The 22,223-nt window shown below is 35.9% G+C and overlaps 1 protein-coding gene across 1 annotated transcript; it reads right to left on the minus strand.

The window, feature by feature from the left end:
- Positions 1-381: 381 nt before the first annotated feature.
- On the minus strand, positions 382-21,339 carry LOC106132512 (uncharacterized). Its single transcript, XM_013331957.2, has 25 exons — positions 21,189-21,339; positions 20,072-20,220; positions 17,791-17,944; positions 13,155-13,446; positions 10,934-11,106; positions 10,374-10,600; positions 9,928-10,027; positions 9,520-9,698; positions 9,200-9,304; positions 8,831-8,997; positions 7,988-8,185; positions 7,241-7,291; positions 6,660-6,712; positions 6,259-6,378; positions 5,842-5,987; positions 5,386-5,539; positions 4,846-5,038; positions 4,297-4,466; positions 3,689-3,915; positions 3,371-3,470; positions 2,722-2,900; positions 2,273-2,386; positions 1,555-1,721; positions 760-957; positions 382-451 (listed from the first exon to the last, which is right to left on the minus strand). Exons 1-25 carry the CDS (start codon positions 21,337-21,339, stop codon positions 382-384), a joined length of 3,837 nt encoding a protein of 1,278 aa, XP_013187411.2.
- Positions 21,340-22,223: the final 884 nt, after the last annotated feature.

The following is a 22,223-nucleotide window of genomic DNA, read 5'->3' on the forward strand; positions in this document are numbered from 1 at the left end:
CAAATCGACTACATGTTTCTTAAGTTTAGGTACCTACCTATTTAAAAAGTGACTGACTAAAATACCGGTTCTCTTCCACGGTACTACAATAAGTAATGTTTCAAAAAATATTCGTAGAATTAAATTTACTGGAGTTACTGCAGGCTCTAATCTAAACTATACCTAGCGGGAATAATTTTAGGTACTTCGCTACTACTTCGCTGCTATTTTTTGATGTCGCAGAATACTTCGTTGTGATTTGCTGATGGCGTGTGACGTAGAGATGTCGCACTACTATACATCTATCGACACTCGAACAGCCAAAAGAGAATATCATTATAAAGAGTGGGATCTATTTTAGACTATCTTGCCTAATTGTGTCTTAAATAAAATTTGTCACTATTAATTTAAAAACTCCAAATTCCAACCATTCAGCATCCAGTTTTTTTTCTTTTCTTTGTATATAATTGTTCTGAAAAACAATAAATAATATAGGTACATATTCAAAGGAAAAAGAAGAATAATTTTGTTTTACACTACTGCAAGAGATTATGATGTTTTGGTATGGTTCGCTATTTTGCATTAGGTATGTAATCTATTTCGAATTATAAGGCTGCTGGTTTACTGTGTCAACCCACGATCTTCAGTTCAGGATTTTACCTCATCTCTCTTTTAATTTCAATACACAACAGCCTGCAGATAAACTTGACCCTCTTGTGGTTTTGGTTAATACGACCAAGTGTCATGTCACTTCACAGGCGATTGTAATTAAACCCTTACAGTCTGAACACTAGCATCTCCACCAGCATGATAGCAAGCGACAGTAGTGTTCCGTACAGCATCAACAGCAGCACCGGCCGCAGGTCCATTACCCCCACACTGGCGAAGGCTGCCTTTTTGTCGGAGCAGTGCGGCTTCGGCGTCTGGAGACGACGGTTTTGGGCCGACAAAATGCCAGTTTCGCGCATTTGTTTGTAACTGGAAATGGAATGGAAATGTACCTACCTGTCACTATTTGAATGTCAATTCTATCATTAAGCCAAATAGCTGAACGTGGCCATTCAGTCTTTTGATGAGTGGTGGCTCTGTCTACCCCGCAAGGGATATAGACTTGACCATATGTATGTATGTATGGAAATGGAAAAGCTGAAATATTTGCCAGTGGAAGCAAAAGAGCCCTTCTATACAAAGGTACAAAAACCTTAACCTGAGAAGGGCTCTTTTGCTTGCAACTCCATTCATGTGAGCCCCTGTTATATTGCACTAATAGTAACCAGATTATTAAGATGTGCTTAACCAAGTTCGTCGAGATTTGACTTTAGATGGATAATAATATAATGAGCAGCCAAGATCTTCTGTGAAGTCAAGTGTGTTGAGCTGACAATTTTGAGTGAGAAGCTCAAATTTTTGCTCCAATGTGTAGAAATTTTCATAAACTTGACACAATTTTTTGTTATAGTGATGTAGTGAGACAACGTTACCAAAAATAAATATACCTATTAAAAATATTAATAACTAGAATTATATATGTAGATATATAATAGAATTATTATGGTAAAACCGTAGAAAACCTACACAACTTTCAGCAGCTCCAAATAAGGTGAGTCTTTTCTAACCGGGGTTGAGGCGTCGAAACTTCCAATGAAGTCTACTTCAGTCAGGTCGCACTTCTCAGTCTCCAAAAAGGTATCCTCAACTCGGTGGTAGACTGGCTCCACGATAGAGTGGAATGCGAATAGTCCCTGACAAAGATAAATATTTATTTCTCCTCTTTTGTGAATCGAAGGACCAAAGTTAGTTAACCGAAATCAAAGATAATCTTCTCACTCTCATGTGTTTAGTAGCGAAGGCAAGAAGAACCCAAGAATGAACTCAATATGCTTCGTCCACAAGCAGATATATAAATCGGTCTTTTTGTATGAGTTTATACCTAATTATTTGAGTATTTAATGTTGGCAACAACCCATACGCTCAATCACCTACAGGCAAGGGTACAAGAACAGCATGCATAAGTTATCAAGCCATACGAAAACACAGACAGTTGCATGGCTTTGTCGAGCACTTCTTCGTCCTGGTGTTAGTCCAGGTTACAACCTCATCTCTCCGGAGGAGAGCTCGAGGTGCGACCTTTGACCGTGATTATGGATTGGGTGTCAGGTTTTAAACGAAGCGACTCCCGTCTGACCGTCATTAGATTAAAGTGCCTATTCCTCTAGTCGCCTTTTACGACATCGATTGAGATAGAGTTGCCCTAATTATAAAGTATCGGTAACCACGCGGCGCGGCTTATTACCTTTCTGATTCTTTCCACCCCTTCGTAAATGTGGTAAAACTTTCCAGCTCCATCGTCGGGGTTAACTCTGTCATGGATGTTCTGGTGAATGGGGTCCTGTGATGTTTGGCTGGGCTGGAAGAAGTACCTAGTCAGTATTTTTTTTCATTGGATGCAAAATCATCTTGAAAACCTGTAATGTCACGTATGTGGTACCTCTCTCTCTCTCTCTCTCTTTCTCTTCAGAAAATGTCTCTTGTGAAAATGTTGACAAAAGTTTTATTTCACGGCAGACAGTCGGCTTCCCTGTCCTAAAACCACTTTGAATATTTTCATTGTCTATCATTGTATCATAGCTTTGTAGAAAATCCGCGAGTATAAATGGCCGAGGTAGTGGTATTGTAGGTAATTCTATACTTATCATTTAGAAATCAGCTTAAATTATGGCGTTAGATGTCACAAATAATTACACTCAGCACAAAACGATTGTAGTCCAAGTCGTTGGCGCCGAGTTCCATCTTGGAGGCAGCTAACTGTGCCAAGGTCTTGATGGAGTTGGATGGTGCCTGGAGTAGCACCACGATGTTGGCGGAATAAGCCGCGTATAGAGCCATAACGGCAGCAAAGAATACCCACTCCATTATGCGTCCTGAAAGAATATTGTTTCTTTAAAGTTTAGGTCAATTGAAACATTAAAAATGTTAAGGGTGAACCCTTATCACTAAGGTATATGAAAAATAGATGTTCGCCGATTCTCAGACCTAAATATGCTCACAAAATTTCATGAGAATCGGTCAAGCCGTTTCGGAGGAGTACGGGAACGAACATTGTGACACGAGAATTTTAGATATATATTATAAGATTAGGCACAAATCTGATGTGACTTGGAACAGATTATCTTGGGGTGGCACCATGTGCATTAAATGTTGGCTCGTCAGAATAACTCCAGCTGATTTCTTCCATTTGCTGCATGCTGATGTGTTATTTTATCATTAATTACTTATAATAATCAGAAAATTAATATGCATCGCCAGTCAAAGCTGTTAAATTTATTTTTCCTTATAAAAATACAGCAAAATGAGAATAAAAGAGGATAAAGCAAAATTTATAAACCCTTACCTGGGGCTCTTCTCGGTTCTAAGGCACACCCTTGTTGTGTGATCGCACTCATAGTTAACAACAAGGCATCACCGACACTTCCGTCCAGTTGAGTAGATGTCTGAGAAATTCAGTTGTTTAAAGAAAGAACAAAGACAGAAACAGTACCAGTAAAGTATTTACTTTCTGACGTAACTCTCAATATGCGGACCTGTGTGGATGGACCACAGACCTGACTGGACTGACTGAATTTGTCTGCACCGGGTATGCTTTGAATATATAGAATCTTTGCTAGAAAAATGCCTATGACAAAAATGTATCAAAAGAAAAAAAAGATACCTTTTCAATCTTATTCTCCCATTTACTGGTAAAGAACAAGGTGGCAGTACAAGCCAAGGAGCAGATAATAATGGCCACCCAGACATTGATCGAGAATGGTAGCGCGAAGATATTGGAGACGTAGGACAGGGGTGGCTGCCGGAACACGAATCTCATCCTCATTGGTGCTACTGTGTCGGTGTACATGACCACCTCCAGCCGGTTCAGGAAGACCACGCAGTTGGTTCCTGGAACCAAGAAATAAGAAATGAAGGCTATTTGCCTAAAGATACGGTAACTACCAAAATTAATAGAAAATAGACTTCTTTGGTCTTTACATTGTTTATTTAATTCGTGGAGACAGGTCTAAATTGAGATTATAGAAAGTTATGTAAAAATACATTCACTGACGATTTTGTTAAAAGAGCAGATGAAGAACGATTTTGCCATTAAACAAGGAATATCTTGTAATTTTTTTGATTGATATTCATAAGAATTGAATTTTATTAAAAGTTGGTGGCAAAACCATGAAGCAAAGTTGCTATACCAGCTATATCAAGTTTAATCACACTGTCAAACCTTTTTCAGTATACCTCTACATTACCCGAAAGATTTGATAAAGAACTTACCCAGATCAGCTCTCTTCTCCTCAAGATCATTTATCATCCCAGTCCACGTGCCATTCACTTTATACCCGAATCGATAGCTGAAGATGTACCGAGTGGTGACGTTCAACATCTCGAAGGCATGTCTAGCTGCTATGAAACAGATTTTGGCGACGGCGTCGTATTGTAGCTCTCTGGATTAGGAAAGCTTAGTCAGGAATATGAGGTGACAAGACGGGTACATTAAGAATTAGCTTACGAAGTGTTAGTAAGTTTTCTAGTGAAAGCAAATTTTGTAAATTGGTCCTTTAGCGATATAGATATAGCGAAAATATAATAAGCATATACTTATGGAAAACATGCAACGAATACTTTCTTGATTGTTAATTTGTGTTTAAAATGCCGGATAGATTTGAAATGTCGCAGGAAATGTTATGAATTAGACATAAAACTAGGACAAATAGAAAAAAGATGGATGATCCTTTTCATTTTTGGTCTTAACTCAACCGAGAACAGATATAAATAGTGTATTGCCTGTTAGCAATTACAGGTAGGATAAAAAATTAAACTCACAGCCTATTCTCTTGAAGAAGATGATACTTAGTAGTGTTACTGTCCTGAATAACATTGGAGATCGTCAGCGCGTGTCCCATCAGATCTCTCCTTCTTTTGAAGATCTGTTTGAATGGCCTCACGTCGACCAGCGTGCCGTTGTAAAACCCTCTTGGAGTGAATATCATTGAATAATTTGCTGCTGGTTTGTGCACTGTAAAAAGGGGAATTAGCAACAAAATTTTTGAGGAGAACAGTTTTGGAGGTTAGAACTTTAGTGGGAAAGCAAAGATGATAACAGAACGTGTAAATTGTCCTTTTTTAAGTGACCAGTTTTCTTCTTTTCTTATTCTTGTTTTAGATTTGAAGTTTGATCTAAAACTGAAGCATTTCAATTTATTTTCTACCCTGTCCTGAAGATACAATTCTAGTCTTTCAAATCAATGTGGTTTTATTTTTCTTTGTTCACAGTTCACATCAGATTGTTGAACTATTACATTACGAGTTAGGGGAGTAAGTACTTAGTCTAACTATCTTTACGTGATGATTATATACACTTACATTCAGTCAAGGTAAATGTATCCATTTTTTTTTCAGCCAAGACAATATCACTATCAGGAAGTGCTGGGATCTCTAATATCACGGAATCTGGGTTCAAAGTTTCGGAAATAATTAGCCAACGAAACGGCCATGCGTAAAGATTATTCGATGTTGCCTAAAAACAATAAGAATTATTAGAATGTTCATATTCTACCACTAAATCCGAGAATTTAAACAAAGATAAATGTTACTTAAACTTTACAAGGAGAGAATATTGACCAAATCAGGACGACCTGACGAAAGGTAAAGTCATGAATACCCTAAACTGAAAAACTTATGAAGAGAGTGAAAATTGTAGTTCAAGCGAAATATATACGCGGGGACCGTGGTAAATAGGAAGAAGTAAGTAGTCTCTGCCTACCTCCCGGGAAAGAAACGTCAGTTTGGATATGTGATAGAAAAATGGTAAATTCTTACGTTTACAAGATATTCTTCAGAACTTTCGCACCTCAAATCGACTAGGAACAGAATAAAGTGATAAAAATACTTTGAAGGCAAATGTATAAGAGAAGACGATCTCACACCTATACTAGTCATTTCGTTCATTAATTCAACTTGGATATCTGAAATTTAAAGAATAAAGGAGGCAGTTATTTATAAAAAACTGAAAAAAATATGTTGAATTTCAAAAGAACTCTAGTAAGCTACTTACAGTTCTGTTCTTCCGAATGCATAATGATTTGCCTATGTTAAAATCGATTTGTTGCAAAATGATTGACGTAGATGATAAAAAGACGACGAAAGTGAAGAGTGAGTCGTTCGTATCACTCGACCCAGTGCAAAGTTATTCTTTTTTATTTGAAAAATAAAGGATGTGATTTCAAAGGAACTTACCGTTACCCCAGCATAAGCGGTGAAAAACCAAGTCAGTAGGCTTGTTTTCATTCACAATATATTCTTTGATAAATCTCACTGTATTTCCATCATTAGCATATGCTAAATGTGCCATGAAAACTCGTGAAATAAATAAAATTAGTATTACGATCATTTTTGGTAGATATTTTAGGGCCACAAGATAAAGTGGGAACTATGTAAGAGATTGTATAAGCACTAGTAATATAGTTGCCAAAGTACCTATACTCAGTTATATCTTGCTAAGTAGTGTCACCTGGACCTAGTTGGTTGAACAGGTCATCACGATGTATACAAAAGAAAGTGGACAACGGTTTCCTAACCACAGCTTCAAAGCTGTCACCGCTATCACGAAAAGATGCCGCAGAGAGTAGGCAAATCACGATTTACATAGAAGACTTCGTTTATCTGGATGACTTTTTGCTGTGTTCCTTTTCTGCATCGAAGAAAAAGACATATAGCTACAGCGTCAGAATTGTTTTTGTCTCGTTTTCTTTTTAAAAAACTAAATTAGGTCTTTGCATTTATGTCGACAGGCCAATGCATTAAATATGCCTAATAATCAGAACAACTTGGAACACCGTAATTTTCCATAACAATCAGTTATCGACAGGTTAACAACTTGCACATGGGTAATTTTAAAATGAAATAACATTTTCAGTACGACATGGGTGTATTTTTTTCTGAAATTATTTCTAATACAGTTCTCTAAGTTGAAAGGTTTTAAATACGTACATTATCCTATCTTTTTTTGCTACTTATTTATTTCACTTACAAACATAAATCTATAAACAGGCACCTTTTTACAATAATAATATTTAGGCTTTAAAATCTGTGCTTAGGTATAGCTATTCCAGTGATCTTACTTTTCCATAAGATTGTGCAGATTTTTTTCTATTATAGTTCTGATATTTCTTCTAGAATCTCATAATCTTAATTTTCAGCTATCTTCCTGTTTTTGAACTCAAATGTGTCCTGGACAATATTCTGTCGTCTCTTTGCTCTCATAATTATCCTGAAAATTAAGACAAATCTTAAAAACCTCATAATGTTTCTCATTATTGCGCTCAAAATTAAGTAATTTTGTTTCTTGCCTGGAAATCGACCTGTAAAGTCTTAATAGAGTGCCCAGTATCAACTGTCTCACGGTCCTAAAATGTTCAGTCGGAGGTTGTAGTGGTTTATATAGTTATGTGCTCTAATCTGAACGTGGCTTATTAGTTTTTTCAAGAGTGTTGGCTCTGTCTACCCCGCAAGGGATATAGTCGTGATAATATGTATGTAGGAATGTATGTGCTGTGGTGCCCAGCACAAATATGAAAATGAATAGTATCACTCCATATCTGTCCCGTGGATGTCGGAAAAAGGCGATTGAGGGATAGGCTTATAAACTTGGGATTCTTAATTAAGGCGATGCTGGCTTGCCGAAGCAACCTTTCACAATTTGAATCTCCATTCCATCATTAAGCCAAACAGCTGAACGTGGCCTTTTATTATTTCAAAACTGTTGGCTCTGTCTACCCCTCAAGGGATATACGGTGACTATAGTACATAGCACATGCTCTAATCCCTAGAAAATTAACTTGCACAATTAAGCATTTTCGCTGCTACCAGCTTGACGCTAAGTGATATTGCCACAGACAAAAACTCTTCTCTTCTTTTCTTCCTCATCGATGCTACTGAACAATGATATTACTGAAATTATACTTACAGTCTATGGTAAGCAATCTCCAGAACCAAGATGGCTGGTGCTAGCAACATTCCGTACAGTGTCGCCAGCAGGGCGGGGTAAATGTCAGTGATGCCGACACTGCTGAAGGTAGCCACGGACCCTGAGCATTTTGGCCGGGGGACGTTGATGCGCCGGTTGTAGTTAGCTTGGATACCAGTCTCCCAGATTTTGATGAAGCTGAGGAATCAAACAGAAATAATACCAGCTTCAATCATGGAGACAATGACATACATGATTACTATCAACTTTAGGTAATGATACTAAGAGCTAGTTTAGAACTTTAAGTGTCTACATCGCAATTAGATCCAGTCGGTAGTCAGAAGATCGTCACGAAAAGTTGCATATATAAAATATATATTCACGATGAAGCGGGAGCGATGATTCGGCTCGACCGCCACCAAAGGGAAGATCTTCCGCCAGGCTAGGTATAACGCTTGGGGAATCGCGGCTCCGAATATGTTAAGTCGGAGGTTGTATTTATCTTTGTTTGCACAATTTGGACTCTTCGGGAAGACTTTAAGTTTTCTCACAATAATCAAAATGCATTGAGAGGATCTTACACACGTCTTTGAAGAGGAGGAGAGGATATCTTATGGCAAAGGTCCAACTCTAGGCAAAAGGCGATACAATGGTGGCTCATTAAGCGTGTGAAATGCAGTCTTAATCAGTAAATTTAGACATGGCTGTATGAAAAAGCCCTACTTGATTTTGAAGGAATTTTAAATGGGTCTTGAGATGTTGAAATTTTTTTTCCAGCGAAACGTACTTTTATTGAACAGAGTTTCTGAGGACGAGACACGAGATAAGATAATAGTTACCAACTTGATCTTGAAGAGGTCTTTGAATGGGGATCTCTTCTGGCCCGGCACCCAGGGGTCCACCTCGTTGATGTAATCCATCTCGACCAGGTCGCACTTCTCGTTCTCATTGAACGTCTCCTGGATCTGACGGTAGCCTGGGTTGCATTGCATGTGGAACGCAAACAGACCCTGCGCGATAATATATGTTTTAAAGTTAACTTTCTTTGCATGAGTCTGTCTGGAATAGAATGGGTGCTATTGTTTTTTCTATTGGTGCCGGGAACCATACGGCACAATAAATAAAAATAAAGGTACGTTACGTGCACGCAACGTATGTGTTTTGTTTATAAATAGAGATATATATGTACTCATGTGATTTTAATGAGTTTACCTTCCTAATTTTCTCCACCCCTTCTTCTTTGCTGTAGAAAGCCTTCTTTCCCCTGGGGGCGATTTTCTTGTCGTAGATTGCTTTTCGGAGCGGGTCGTTAAGTTTCTGAAAGTATACATGTTTTTAACACCATATTAGAGGTTTGACATACCCATAGAAAAAACTGCACCACTGCATCTCTTTCTTATTGCTGTCGAAAATAATAGCTAAAAGGCGACTAAGGGATAGGCTTATAAACTTGGGATTCTTCTTTTAGGCGTAGGTCTACCCCCGTAAGAAGTGATATCTGTATATAGTATTTGTATTGATAAATTAATTACCCTGAAAAAATACCGGTTGTACTCAAAGTTACTAGCGCCGAGTTCCATGGGTGAGTGGAGGAGGTCAGTCAGTGTCCTGATGGAGGAGCTGGGTGCCCGCAGCAGCACCACGATGTTAGCGGAGTACGCCGCGTACAGGATCGTCAGCGCGATGAACAGAAGAAACATTACTGTTCTTCCTACAGACAAAATATCATGGTCAAAAAAGTGAGGAGTGGAGACATTGTTTCAAATCCTACTCGTAGGTATCTCTGCTCTTTTCTGAGCTATATGTATGTTTGAGTGCCAACCGATGTTTTTACGGTGAGTAAAAGGTAAGTGAGGAAACCTGCACATTCAAGGCACCCGAGTTCTTTCACAGGAGAACAAATACCAGGAGGACTATGGGGGCAAAGTTTAGTGAAATACCTGCAGCGAATCTAGGTTCCAATGTGCATCCCTGTTGCAGAACTGCTCCGATGATCAGGATCAGAACGTCAGCCCAGGAGCCGTCTAGCTGGAACTGGTGCTGAAACCGGATTGAATGAGTGGTCTCTTATTAAAGCTTTAGTTTGGTTTACTTAACTTCACTTACAGTATCAAAATCGTCACACTTCAAATTAAAGGTATGTATGTAGGTATATTCTATTAAAATAGTTACTGAAATATCGAAGATCTTGACCTTCTTTGAAATAAACTCAACAATTTTTTCCTTGAAATGTCAGAAAGAATAGGTCAAGCTGAATAAATCAGGAATATACTGGGAAAAGTGTAAGTAAAAATTGAACTGACGGCCTAATGAAGTATGCCGAGAATGAGTGAATGTGGCTTGTCCTGTCAGTCTTTTCAAGATAATTGCATGTGTACAAACTTACCGAACTCTTAGTAGCTTCCCACTTAGAAGTGATGAACAGGAAGACAGCACAGCCCAGGACGCAGATAACGATCGCCAGCCACACGTCTCTGGTGAAGGGGAGAGTGAAGATATTGGAGATGTAAGCTAAGGGAGGCTCTCTGAAGATGAAGCGAACGGAGTTTTTGCCAACCATGGCGATATAGTCCACAACCTCCATACGTTGGAGAGTGAAGATGGAACAAGTTCCTGAAATTAATTAAGTGTGAATGTTAATCGTAAGAAGGCTTAGCCGAAAGTACCTTGATCAAATCGGGGAAGTTCTAGCGAAAAGTCAGGACAAGTATACTCTAAACCAACGAGCGTGCAAGAAGATCGTTATGAAGATGAAGCGAGAAGAAGTATGCTTGAATCGAGGCAAGTAGAAAGCTGTAGTTTCTGCCTACCCCGCCGCGAAAGAGGCGTGTGTGTATTGAGTGTATGTATAAATCTTTCCTTATATTAGTATGGATAAATTCTTTACCAGGCCCCCACTATTAAAACTCTGGTTAGTTTATAAAAATAAGAAGAAAGGTAACTCACCCAAATCAGCTTCTTTGTCAATCAAATGCTGGACTAGACCCTGCCATCTCCCGTATTGGTCAGGGTATCCCCAAGTGTGGGTAAACAGAAGTTTCTCCGACGCATTAAGCATTTCAAAACAGATCTTCGCGGCCGCGTACGACGTTTTTGCTATAGAATCTTGGTGGAGAAGCCTGCACGAAAAGAATTTTTGTTGTACACTATCGATACGGCTGCGATTTATCCGTGTGGTTTCCGGCATTTTAGTAAAAGACCAATCTCATCTCTTTTCATCGATATTCTTGTCTAAAAAGCTGACTTATCAAATCTAGGATCAAGAGGTCTCCCGGTCTCCTTTCCAGAGATATGAGGAGAGGATGTAACTGAACTTAACGTTAAAAGGAAGATAAAATTTCCACAAAAGTTACCAAATAAATTTTAGGCGGCATGATACACATTATTTAAGTTTTATATATAGTTGTGGATATAAACTACTTCTACCTACCTATTGCTCTTTTTTGGTACCAAAATTAAGTAGCTACCTACCTATATTTCAAACTTTAAAAAAAGATCCAAGAAAATTTTTGAAACATTATCTAAATTTTTTGTATTTATTCAATTTATAATTATTGACAGAAATCCCGATGAATTTGAATCAATGCCAGACTAAGCACATATTAATGCGATTTCTGTAAGTAACCCAAAACCAACTTTTGCAGTTGGCGATGCTAAAACCGGTAAGTAAATTTACACATAGAATACAGAACAGTTATTTGATGCCAATAAAAACTTTTTAGATATTGATCAGTGATTACTTGTGAGATTAAAAAAAAAACCGGCCAAGTGCGAGTCGGACTCGCGCATCAAGGGATGCGTACCATCATCACATTTGTTACTTAAATATCTATCTACTTATTTTTTTTTTATGTTCATGTGTGCGCCTGTATCTGTACCTGTTTATTAAAATCGACCAAAATTATGCTTAAGAATACGTTTGTTGTATGTCTATCTTTAATAATTACTTTATTGTTATTTGATTATTTTGATTTTATTGAAAATTTTAAGCGTCTACCTGTTACCTGTATGGTGACCCCTCTTAATATACTTATACATTTTTATAATTTTTAGTATTCGTTGTTATAGAAGTTACGGAAATATATATAATTTGTGAAAATTTCAGCTTTTTATCTATCACGGTTTATGAGATACAGCCTGCTGACAGATAGACATACAGGAAACAGAGGCTTAGTAATAGGGTCCCGCTTATAACTTTAAGGTTCGGAACCCTAAAAATCAATCATGAACTCGTTAAACTAGTACTAATTTAACTTTTGTTTCTTTTATTAATTACATAAAATTGGTGCCAATTACTTAACAAAAACATATTCTCCTACAAAACAGTAATAAGCAAAATTGAAATTTATTTTATTTTACATAAAGCACTTTTTTGTTGAGATTGATAGTAGGTATTAATTTAAGCAACAATCAAATGCACGATTAACATGTAGATCGATAATAACAGAGTTTAATCTTGATTGTGAAAAAATTCCTAGGATATATTATGTATTTATTTTGTAAATTACCATCAAAACCAGTTTAGCATCGGCGAACCAGACAACCTGATTTTGATACACGTGCCAATTGTTATTGTAGAAACAAGAAGTAAGTATTCTTTATATGTCTACATACATAAGTATAATCACGTCTTTATCCCAAACAGGGTAGACTGAGCCAATAGTTATGAAAAAGACTGTAAGACGGTATGAACTAGTATCTGTATGGTTTAATAATGGAATTTAGACACAAATAGTGAGGTTCGCTTCATTGCTTAAAAGAAGAAGTTTATAAGCATCCCCTTTGATTGGCGTTTACAATATACAACGAACAGTTGGCATACACTATGTTTTTTTTTTCGCTTACAGACCAGCATGGATGCTTAGCATCTATATTACATGTACATACATATATATATAGTCACGCCCATATCCCTTGCGGGGTAGACAGAGCCAACAGTCTTGAAAGATTGATAGACCTCGTACAGCTGTTTGACTTGGTGATAAAATTGAGATTAATATAGTGACAGGTTGCTAGCATGTCGCCTAGAAGAAGAATCCCAGGTTTATAAGATTATCTCTTAATCGCCTTTTACGATATCCATGGGAAAGAGAGGGAACTATTCTTTTTTCTATTGGTACCGGGAACCACACTGTCTTTTTATTCTGTCCATCTAAATTATACTTACAATCGATCGTCCATATGTTTCTGAGTTTCATTAGTATCAAGCAACACGTTGACCATAGTCAGCGTGTGTCTTCTTAAATTCTTCCTTCTAGAAGATACCGCTTTACTCTCTCGATAATCTTCTACGATCCCAAACTTTCCCATAAAATGTACATTCGGAAATAATTTCCTACAAATATCATCTTCAGTACGATTTCCTTTAGAATCTTCTACAAAACCTTCCTCAGTGTGTAACGGGCGCCATGAAGCTCTTGTAGTGTGAATTATTTCTGTATTTCTTGCCACTTTATATACTGGAAAATAAAGAATACTACAGTATGTATGTATATAAACATATTTCATATGATTTCATATACACATTTTGATTTGGGTTTTCTTTAGAGCTTATCGTTTGTAGCGCTTGGTTTTTTACGAGATCTAATACCTTTTTTAACAAGGTAAGTTACGTAAACTCGTATTGGCAACATTTTTACATGAAAATGGTTTTTTGATTTTCAAACTGTTATATCATTAGAAACTAAATTATGTCTTATAATTTATTATGCATTTATATTGTTTTTGCATCATAATTCTAAGATGTCTGAGTTGATTGCAATATAATGTACTTATTTAGTACCTAATGCGGTGTATTTAATATTTCCTCATAACTAATCTATACTAATATTATAAAGCTGAAGAGTTTGTTTGTTTGTATGTTTGAACGCGCTAATCTTAGGAACTACCTACTGGTTCGAATTGAAAAATTATTTTTGCGTCGAATAGACCTTTTATCGAGGAAGGTTTAATGCTATATAACATCACGCTGCAACTATAAGGAGCAAAGAAATAATGGAATATGTGAAAAAAACGGGGAATATTATTCATCCTTGAGGGCTTCCATGATGCCCATAATAATTATTCCACGCGGACGAAGTCGCGGGTACAGTCTCTAAATAGTCAGCTATTCGGTTAATCGTGTGATTTTCAGCAGATAGAAAAAAACCAGTGCCTGATGATTTTTGCTGGGTCTAAAAATGTTAACTTAATATGCCTGTAGGTTATTATTTATGTGGTTTAGGGCGCCCTAAGAGAGGGTTTTTCGAAATTCCCGCGGACTTTTCGTTTTACGCGGACGAAGCCGCGGCCGAACGCTAGTTATAAGATATATTAATATTATAAGATATATTAATACCACACAAGACGAATTGGTAGGACAGAAGCAAGTTAAAATGATACAGAAGTAATGTTTATTCTCTGTCGTCAAGTCTGTTATTTATGGACTTCGAGACGCAAATGGTGTCTGGAGGTTATACCTATAACACGTTTACATCGAATACCATTTACTTTGTATTGTATGGAAAATTAATGATCACGTTATTTTAAACATTCTTGAATGTATGTAAGTAGGTAGGGGAGCGGGGGGTAATGAGAGCGGTCGGGTAATGAGAGCGATACTGTTTTTTCCAAAACAGTCCTTATTAGAGCACGAGTGACCGCTTGGGCGTGTTCGTTAACCTTCGTAAAGGTTCGCCTTCGCGGCCGGATCGCGTCTGTATGCATTGTTTAGTCATGTGGGACAGATGTATGTTTTTCGGTTCGCGCTTCTAAAAAATTTTACTTTTTGATCCACGAGGTATGTATGGAAATATTTTGTTATAATATTATATTTATGCTCTTTGCAAACCTTAATTAGTCTTCTTTCAAGTATTATTCGACAAATAGTCATTGAGAATTGAATAAAATATCTGTGTTATAATTTCTCAAAATCGAATAAAGCGAGTAATGGGAGCCTAGGATAGCTCCCATTTCCCGACATGGCTCCCATTGCCGTCACAATATTTATAATGTACTTTTATATATACACATACTTAGAATCACGTCTTCCCTTACGTGGTTGACAGAGCAATAATGGATAATGGACTACTTTTTTAAAATTAAGTTTACCGTCTTCAACCCTGGACAGGAATAATTTCTGGCCGATCACCTTCGTACCTTGTCCAATAAATTTTATGGCCTTACAAAAGAACAATTTTGGAAAACGTACTACATCATTGCTGAAAAAATTGGGATTGCAGAAATATTATATCCAGTTGCAGGGCTATTTAATAAGGCCTACATAAGGGTAGCTAATATAGAAAAATGTATTTCGGGGTTTAAGGTTACAGGAATATTCCCAATGAACCCTTCGGTTTTCTGTGAAGACGATTACATTGATACAGAAGTTGATTTTGTGGGGAATGATGATCAGTCTTCTTTTAATATAACACAGCAACCAGCCACTGAGACTAGATAGACTATTCTATTCGCTTACTAAAGCTAGGTCTGGAAGTATCCAGACCTAGCTTTAGTAAGCGAAAATCCGATTCCATCTGCATCTTACGGAACACCACAGAAACAACTTATTCAGCAGTCACCCTCGGTTATTCCTATATTGATTTCACCTCTATCATTTGCAATGCCAAATCAACCAACCATTCAAGATGCAGTTACAAACCACCAGATCAAATATTGCTCCGTCCTCATCTGATCATAATAATATACTACATACTACAAGCTGAAACCAATACTGATAAGGCTCAAGCAGAAATTACAGAATTTGCTACTGTTGTGTCTATTGTAAACCCAATGCCACAAATACATACATCTAATAGAAGTACATTATTAAAAAACAAACAGCATTCTGAAATTTTTACAAGCACACCAATGAAAGACGTCTTTGGAGAGAAAAAGAAGAAACGTATTGAAAAAGAGAGTAAAACAAAAATTACCAAGAAAAACCTAGGAAACTGCAATAAAGAAAATTGTGCCAAAAAAATGTAATAATAAGAAATGTACCAAAGATAAAAAGGTTAAAAACATAGACTGAGTAAAACTAAAAACCAAAGAGTTAAAAAAGCAAAAATAAATTTATTTAAAAGTGACGATGAAGAATCCTTAGAAGATTTAAATGAGAAATTTATTTGAGATGATGAGTCAGAATATTCAGAAGAGGAGACTTTGTGTGCAATTTTCTGGACTCGGGCAAAAGCGGAGAGATGTGGTATCGATGCAGAAGTTGTGGAAACTGGGCACACAAAGAATGTTCTGGCAGTGTCAATGCATCTATTTTTAAAACGTTTAGTTTTTTTAAAAAAATATTTTTTATCGTTGGTTACTAAGATTTTTATACTAACATGTTACATTTTGTTGATTTAGCTATGGTAAGAATTGTTTACGGGAAAGATTTATAATGTTGGCTCCCATTTCCCATATAGGCTCTCATTTCCCGACGTGTCGGGTAATGAGAGCGAATTTGTTTTTCTGTGTTTTGTTTTGTTATTTCCAAATGCGTACTTTTAGTTGATTCAAACTGTGATTATCTGATAATCAAATACATAAGGTTTATATTCCTAATTAAAGTTAATTACAATTTCAACAGATGTCGTTTTTATAAACAATTTTCCTTAGTAGGCTCCAATTACCCCCCACTCCCCTATATTTTACTTAAACCGGTATAAGTTAGCGGTGTTAAAATTTTTATAGAAGTAGGATTAAGTATATATACTTACAAGGAAATAAAATGATTTCATCGTTTTTTAGTAGATATCAAATCTTTATTTCCGCGGGGCTTCGCTTTTGTGGAAAATTCCAGAAAACAGTCAGTTTCATTCCAGTAAAAAGTCTTACCAAAAATCTATTTTATATCTGTGCCAAAATTTCGTGAAAATCAGCCCAGTTGTTTTTGAGTTGATTCGTTCCAAACATACGAATCTTTTCTTTTTATTTTATTAGTGCTGATTGTGATACCAAAGGTGTTAGTTTTACATCTAAATCGTGAGATTTATATAACACAGCTTCAAGAAGTAGCCCAAGTGAGAAGTAGTCCATTAGCGAGTCAGTCAGTCAGAGTCATAGCTGTAATGACAATTATCCCTAATGCTCCTAAACGCTTTAAAACTACGCAGAAAACTGCGAACGATGCAAGATAACGACACATCCCATAATTTAAAATATAATATGACATTTCAATTATGTTACTCCTATACATACATAAACATACATATAATCACGTCTATCTAATCACGGGGTAGACAGAGCCAACAGTCCCGTAAAGACTGATAGGCCACGTTCAGCTATTTGGCTTTAAGATAGAATTGAGATTTAAATAGTGACAGGTTACTAGCCCATTGCCTAAAAATAGAGTCCCAAATATGTAAGCCTATCCCTTAGTCGCTTTTACGACATCCATGGGAAAAGATAGAGTGGTCCTGTTCTTTGTTGTATTGTTGCCGGGAACACACGGCATGTTTACATACATACATACATATAATTACGTCTATATCTCTTGCCGGATAGACAGAGCCAACAGTCTTAAAAAGACTGATAGGCCACGTTCAACTATGTTATATTCCTAAATATTATGCCTTTTTAATTTTACCAAGTTTCAAAGCCCGGTTCTCGAGACCCAAAGGCTGGGTCACGGTTTATGTAATCACTGGGTTACAGAAACCGTGCTATGATGTAAAGACTACACTAAGATTACAACATTTATACGTTTATCACGTCTTTATTTCTTACAGGGTAGACCGAGCCAACAGCAACGTGCAGCTGGATATTTATGTAATTTTATCCAGTCACTTAAGATCATATTCAGTCCATTCCATTCATAACAGCATTACCTTCAGTCATGATGATCAGTTCCCCGACTCTCCTGGCTACCACCACGTCACTATCCACCAGGATATCCAGGTCTTCCAGCACTGTCTCCTCCTTGTTATGAAGGTTGAGTAGCAGCCAGCGATATGGAGACTTGAAGTAGCCTTTCTCACTAGCCTGAGCATTTAAGAAAAGTACGTACATATTCTTCTTCTTTAGGTACACTTTACGGGGTAGACAGAGCCAACCGTCTCAATGAGACTGATAAGAAAAGTACATACGTATTCTTCATCTTTACACTTTACGGGGTAGACAGGGCCAACCGTCTCAAACAGACTGATAAGAAAAGTAGTCTTTAAGTATTTTTAACACTGTTGGCTCTGTCTACTCCGAAAAGGTTAAGGACGTGATTATATATATGTGAAAGAAATTCACGCGGATGAAGCTGCCGATAATAGTAAGTTATTTTATATAAGAAATATTTGCACGTTTGTTAGCTTATTGCATGCCAAACAGATAGGTGACGTGAGGTGTGAACTATGTAAGTACCTATTCAGTGCAAAAGGATGATGTTGATTCATTGGAAAATGATTATCTATAAGTAATCATCGATTAGGGATGTGACATTGCTGATAAAAAATCGATTTTTATATAATCGATTTATTTTTTAAGTATGAAAAATCGATTAACAAATAATCGATTTTTCTTAAGAAAATAATCGATTTTATTATATTGATAGATTTTTTCCAAATTTTTCAATTTATGTCAAAATAAACGCCATATACATTATATCAATAGATTTATTCATTAAAAATAAACAACAGAATCAGTAAGTTCTTATACAGGGTGACATTTAATTCAACTGCATAAATTTAACTGTTAAGTGTCCTCATCTAAAGGATATTCAAAAACGTAAAAAGAAAAAAATATCGGTTCATATTTCAGAAAGTACGAAAAAAAAATAAAAGTATCAAAATCCACGATCCTAAATACATAATATCACCCCGGCCGGCGGAAAAGTGACGCGTAAGATTCAGAGGTCAACGACACAATGCATTCAGCTGAGCGATCTCGACAACTCTGTACTTTACTTGATCTTGATACTAGAAAAATAATTTATTTTTCAGACATTTATTTACATGTTTAGTTTTAAATTATTTTTGTTGGTCTTAATAAAGCGTGTGACGTAGTTTTTGAGGGTTTTTTAAATGTGAAAATGATGAAGTTTAATTTAAATAAAAATAGGCTCAAACGGCTCAGAAGCATGGGTATAGTCTATGTTTAAAAGGATGCAGTTGTTTTAAATGTCACCCTGTATAATCAACACAAATTAAAGTTTTTAACAATCAAGTTTGAAAAATGAAGTTTCAGCAACGAATAATGAATAAAATATCAACCGAATGTCGGTAAAATACTGTCGACTAATTCCATCTAGAGAATGTTTGATTAAATTAATCATCTGTTTTAAGAGCACAGAAAGAATGCACAGGTGGCGTTAATGTAATATTATGGAGCTATGATAGTATTCTTTGGCAGTTCGCGTTCCGGGCTCAAAGCCAGAAGACAAAAACATAATTTCGGAGTGCATTTATTGGATGATTATAAAAATCGATTTTTAATCGATTATTAATTTAAAAAAAATCAAGTATAAAAATCGATTTTTACTTTAAAAAAATCGATTTTTAATCGATTTTTTCCATAATCGATTTTTTTTTCACATTCCTATCATCGATTTGGCCGTCCTTAAAATTCATTGAATTAAGGATATCCTGGCGAGGGTAAAGTCAAGAGTACCCGCAACCGTCGAGCTTGCATGAAGAGAGTTATGAATGTAGACGAAGCGAACGAAGTATCCAGAGATCGTAACCGGAAAGATCTAGTCAAAGATCTAGTCTAGGAAAGAGGCGTGATTTGGTATACTCCTTTTGGAGTTAGTCAGTTAGTCCCGATTGCGTCTTCACCTCCCTGGAGGCAGTCCGAAGGCTGAACGAATCGAATAAGTCAGGTTTTGACACGAAGCGACCTCCACAAATCGGAGACGCGGGCGTGTATATACAGGGTGACATTTAATACAACTGCATCCTTTTAAACATAGACTATACCCATGCTTCTGAGCTGTTTGAGCCTATTTTTATTTAAATTAAACGTCATCATTTTCACATTTAAAAAACCCTCAAAAACTACGTCACACTTTTTTTTTAACGTTTTTAAATATCCTTAAGATGAGTACACTTATTATAACAGTTAAATTTATGCAGTTGAATTAAAAGTCACCCTGTATATATTAGAGTTTTCTATACCTACATTCTTTAAAAATGTCTCGATATTAGAACATTCAAAATCCACCAAAACGACCACATGGTTAATATAGAACTCTGTTTTGTTCGTCTGTAGAGAATCGGCGATACTTCTGCCGGATCCGTGCAACTGACGAGCCATTGACGTAATCGTGTCTGAAAAATGTTTAATCGTCAATAAAAATCTGCACGTTTTATGAATAGATAAAATATTTATTGGCTTATAATATGTTTGTAATCGACGAAAAAATAAAAAAAGATAACTCTGGTAAATCTTTTGAGGTATTATTAAAAAAATATAAGGATTAGGTTAATAAACTAAGGATTCTTCTTTTAGGCGATGACGTAGCATCCTATCACTATTTGAATTTCAATTCTATCAGTAAGCTGAACGTGACCTTACAGTTTTTTAGAGACTCCGTAGGAATACCACAGTTTTAATTAAGTATTTTATATAGGTAGGTACGTATAAAATTAATAATAGACATTTGAGCCACGTTCATATACTGCTTTTCAACCGTAAAATTGTTACTATTATGTGTTGATAAAAATAGATTTATATATTATTACAGTGACGGTCTGGTTCTAGAAATTCTACAAGGCTAGATCTTATTTTTATTTTATTCAACATTTTGCGGACAAAGTTATCAAGTAGGTACATCTGGGAATTACTTTTGTTAGTATCTTGAGTTCTAAGTGAAAGATTAGGTGCGATACGCATCCATTTTTAAGTTTTAATCTCCAACGATACAACTGAAAATAAAATTAGTTTTTAAAAACGGCAGTTCTTAATAGTTTACAGTACCTAGTACTCAGACTGTGAAAGGCTCTCTCTTTTCTCTCTTGTCAAAGGAATTTCTTTGCTAAAGGAATCCTTAGATCATTTATGTACCTACTTTATTATTTTAGCAAGATTTTCATGCTTTACCTCTTATAATTTTCGCGGAAAGAGAAGGACCCAGTCACTAGCAAAAGGTAATTATATATGTGTTTTTTTCTTAGCTACTAATAATGGAATAGTATCGTTCGTTGACACTAGTACCATAGTAAATTTCCATGATGGAACTATTGATATTATTTTTTTTCTACGTAGGTTATAATGTATGTAAAAAGATAAAACTTACATTTATCCCAACAAAGATAAGGAGTTAACAAAGATGTAGGTCTGTCATCAAGCTGTACAAAAGAAATCACAAAGTTTACAGCATCATTACTCAAACTGATCGAGATACAGCAGCAGACAGATAAAATTATTAGGTATTTTTTAATGTCCATTTTAATCTCTTGTGTATTTTTTTATTTTAATAATTGCAACGTCTTCAATCAAAAAGGTTATTTAACAAATTTTTAAAAATGTGAATTTGAATTATTGAGTGTATTTTTTTATTTAATTTAGCAATTAATACGAATTTAAAACACTTTATTATGAGAATGACTCAAGTCTTTTTGACATCTAGCTTTCAGTTTTTATCATGAAATGAAATTGCGTATAAAGTCATGGGCATTATAATAACATTACCGGGTTACGAGTTAGGTATCGAATTTTCATTTTTCGAAAGGCCAGTAAGTAATATGATTTCGAATAAGACCGTACACTCACGAACAAAGGTTTTTCCAGAGGTTTATAAAGAAAACAAATAATGACTATTAGGGAGTCAAGATGAAATATTACCTACGTAAAAACCAATAAATGAACGAATAAACTTTTTTTGTTAACTTTGGATTTTATTTGGATAACAAGTAGGTACTAATATTACCTTCAGGTAGTAAAAAGTAATAAGTATTAAAGAAACCTGCACATCAAGAAAATTTTATGTTAAAAATGTACAATGATCAAATTCTCCTGCAAAAGTTGCGGAGGTCAGGGTGAGCCGCTTCGTTTAAAACCCTAACTTCTGACTTACCCACTCCAGGGTCACCCCGGGCTCCTCTCCAAAGAAAAGACAGCACCAATGACTGACGCCAAGAGGCTAAAAAAACAACTCTTCACAAAAGCCTTACTTTCTTTCAGTTAATCCTTTTAATTTAATTAAAATACATGTTATTAATTTTATATCTAGAATATTATATTATTCCATAATATCATCACATCTACGTTCTTTAAAATAGAACTAAAATAATACTACTTACTTCAATATTTACACACCTTTGTTCACATT

Source organism: Amyelois transitella, chromosome 19 (genome assembly GCF_032362555.1).
Source record: "Amyelois transitella isolate CPQ chromosome 19, ilAmyTran1.1, whole genome shotgun sequence".
Taxonomy (NCBI): domain Eukaryota; kingdom Metazoa; phylum Arthropoda; class Insecta; order Lepidoptera; family Pyralidae; genus Amyelois; species Amyelois transitella.

Bases quoted from the DNA above. Each gene is read 5' to 3' on its own strand.
- LOC106132512 (XM_013331957.2), bottom strand. From the start codon at position 21,339: ATGGACATTAAAAAATACCTAATAATTTTATCTGTCTGCTGCTGTATC. The intron at 3,471-3,688 runs GTATCTTTTTTT...TGAATTTCTCAG, and splicing joins GGGAGAATAAGATTGAAAAG to ACATCTACTCAACTGGACGG. The intron at 1,722-2,272 runs GTAATAAGCCGC...TATCTTTGTCAG, and splicing joins GGGTGGAAAGAATCAGAAAG to GGACTATTCGCATTCCACTC.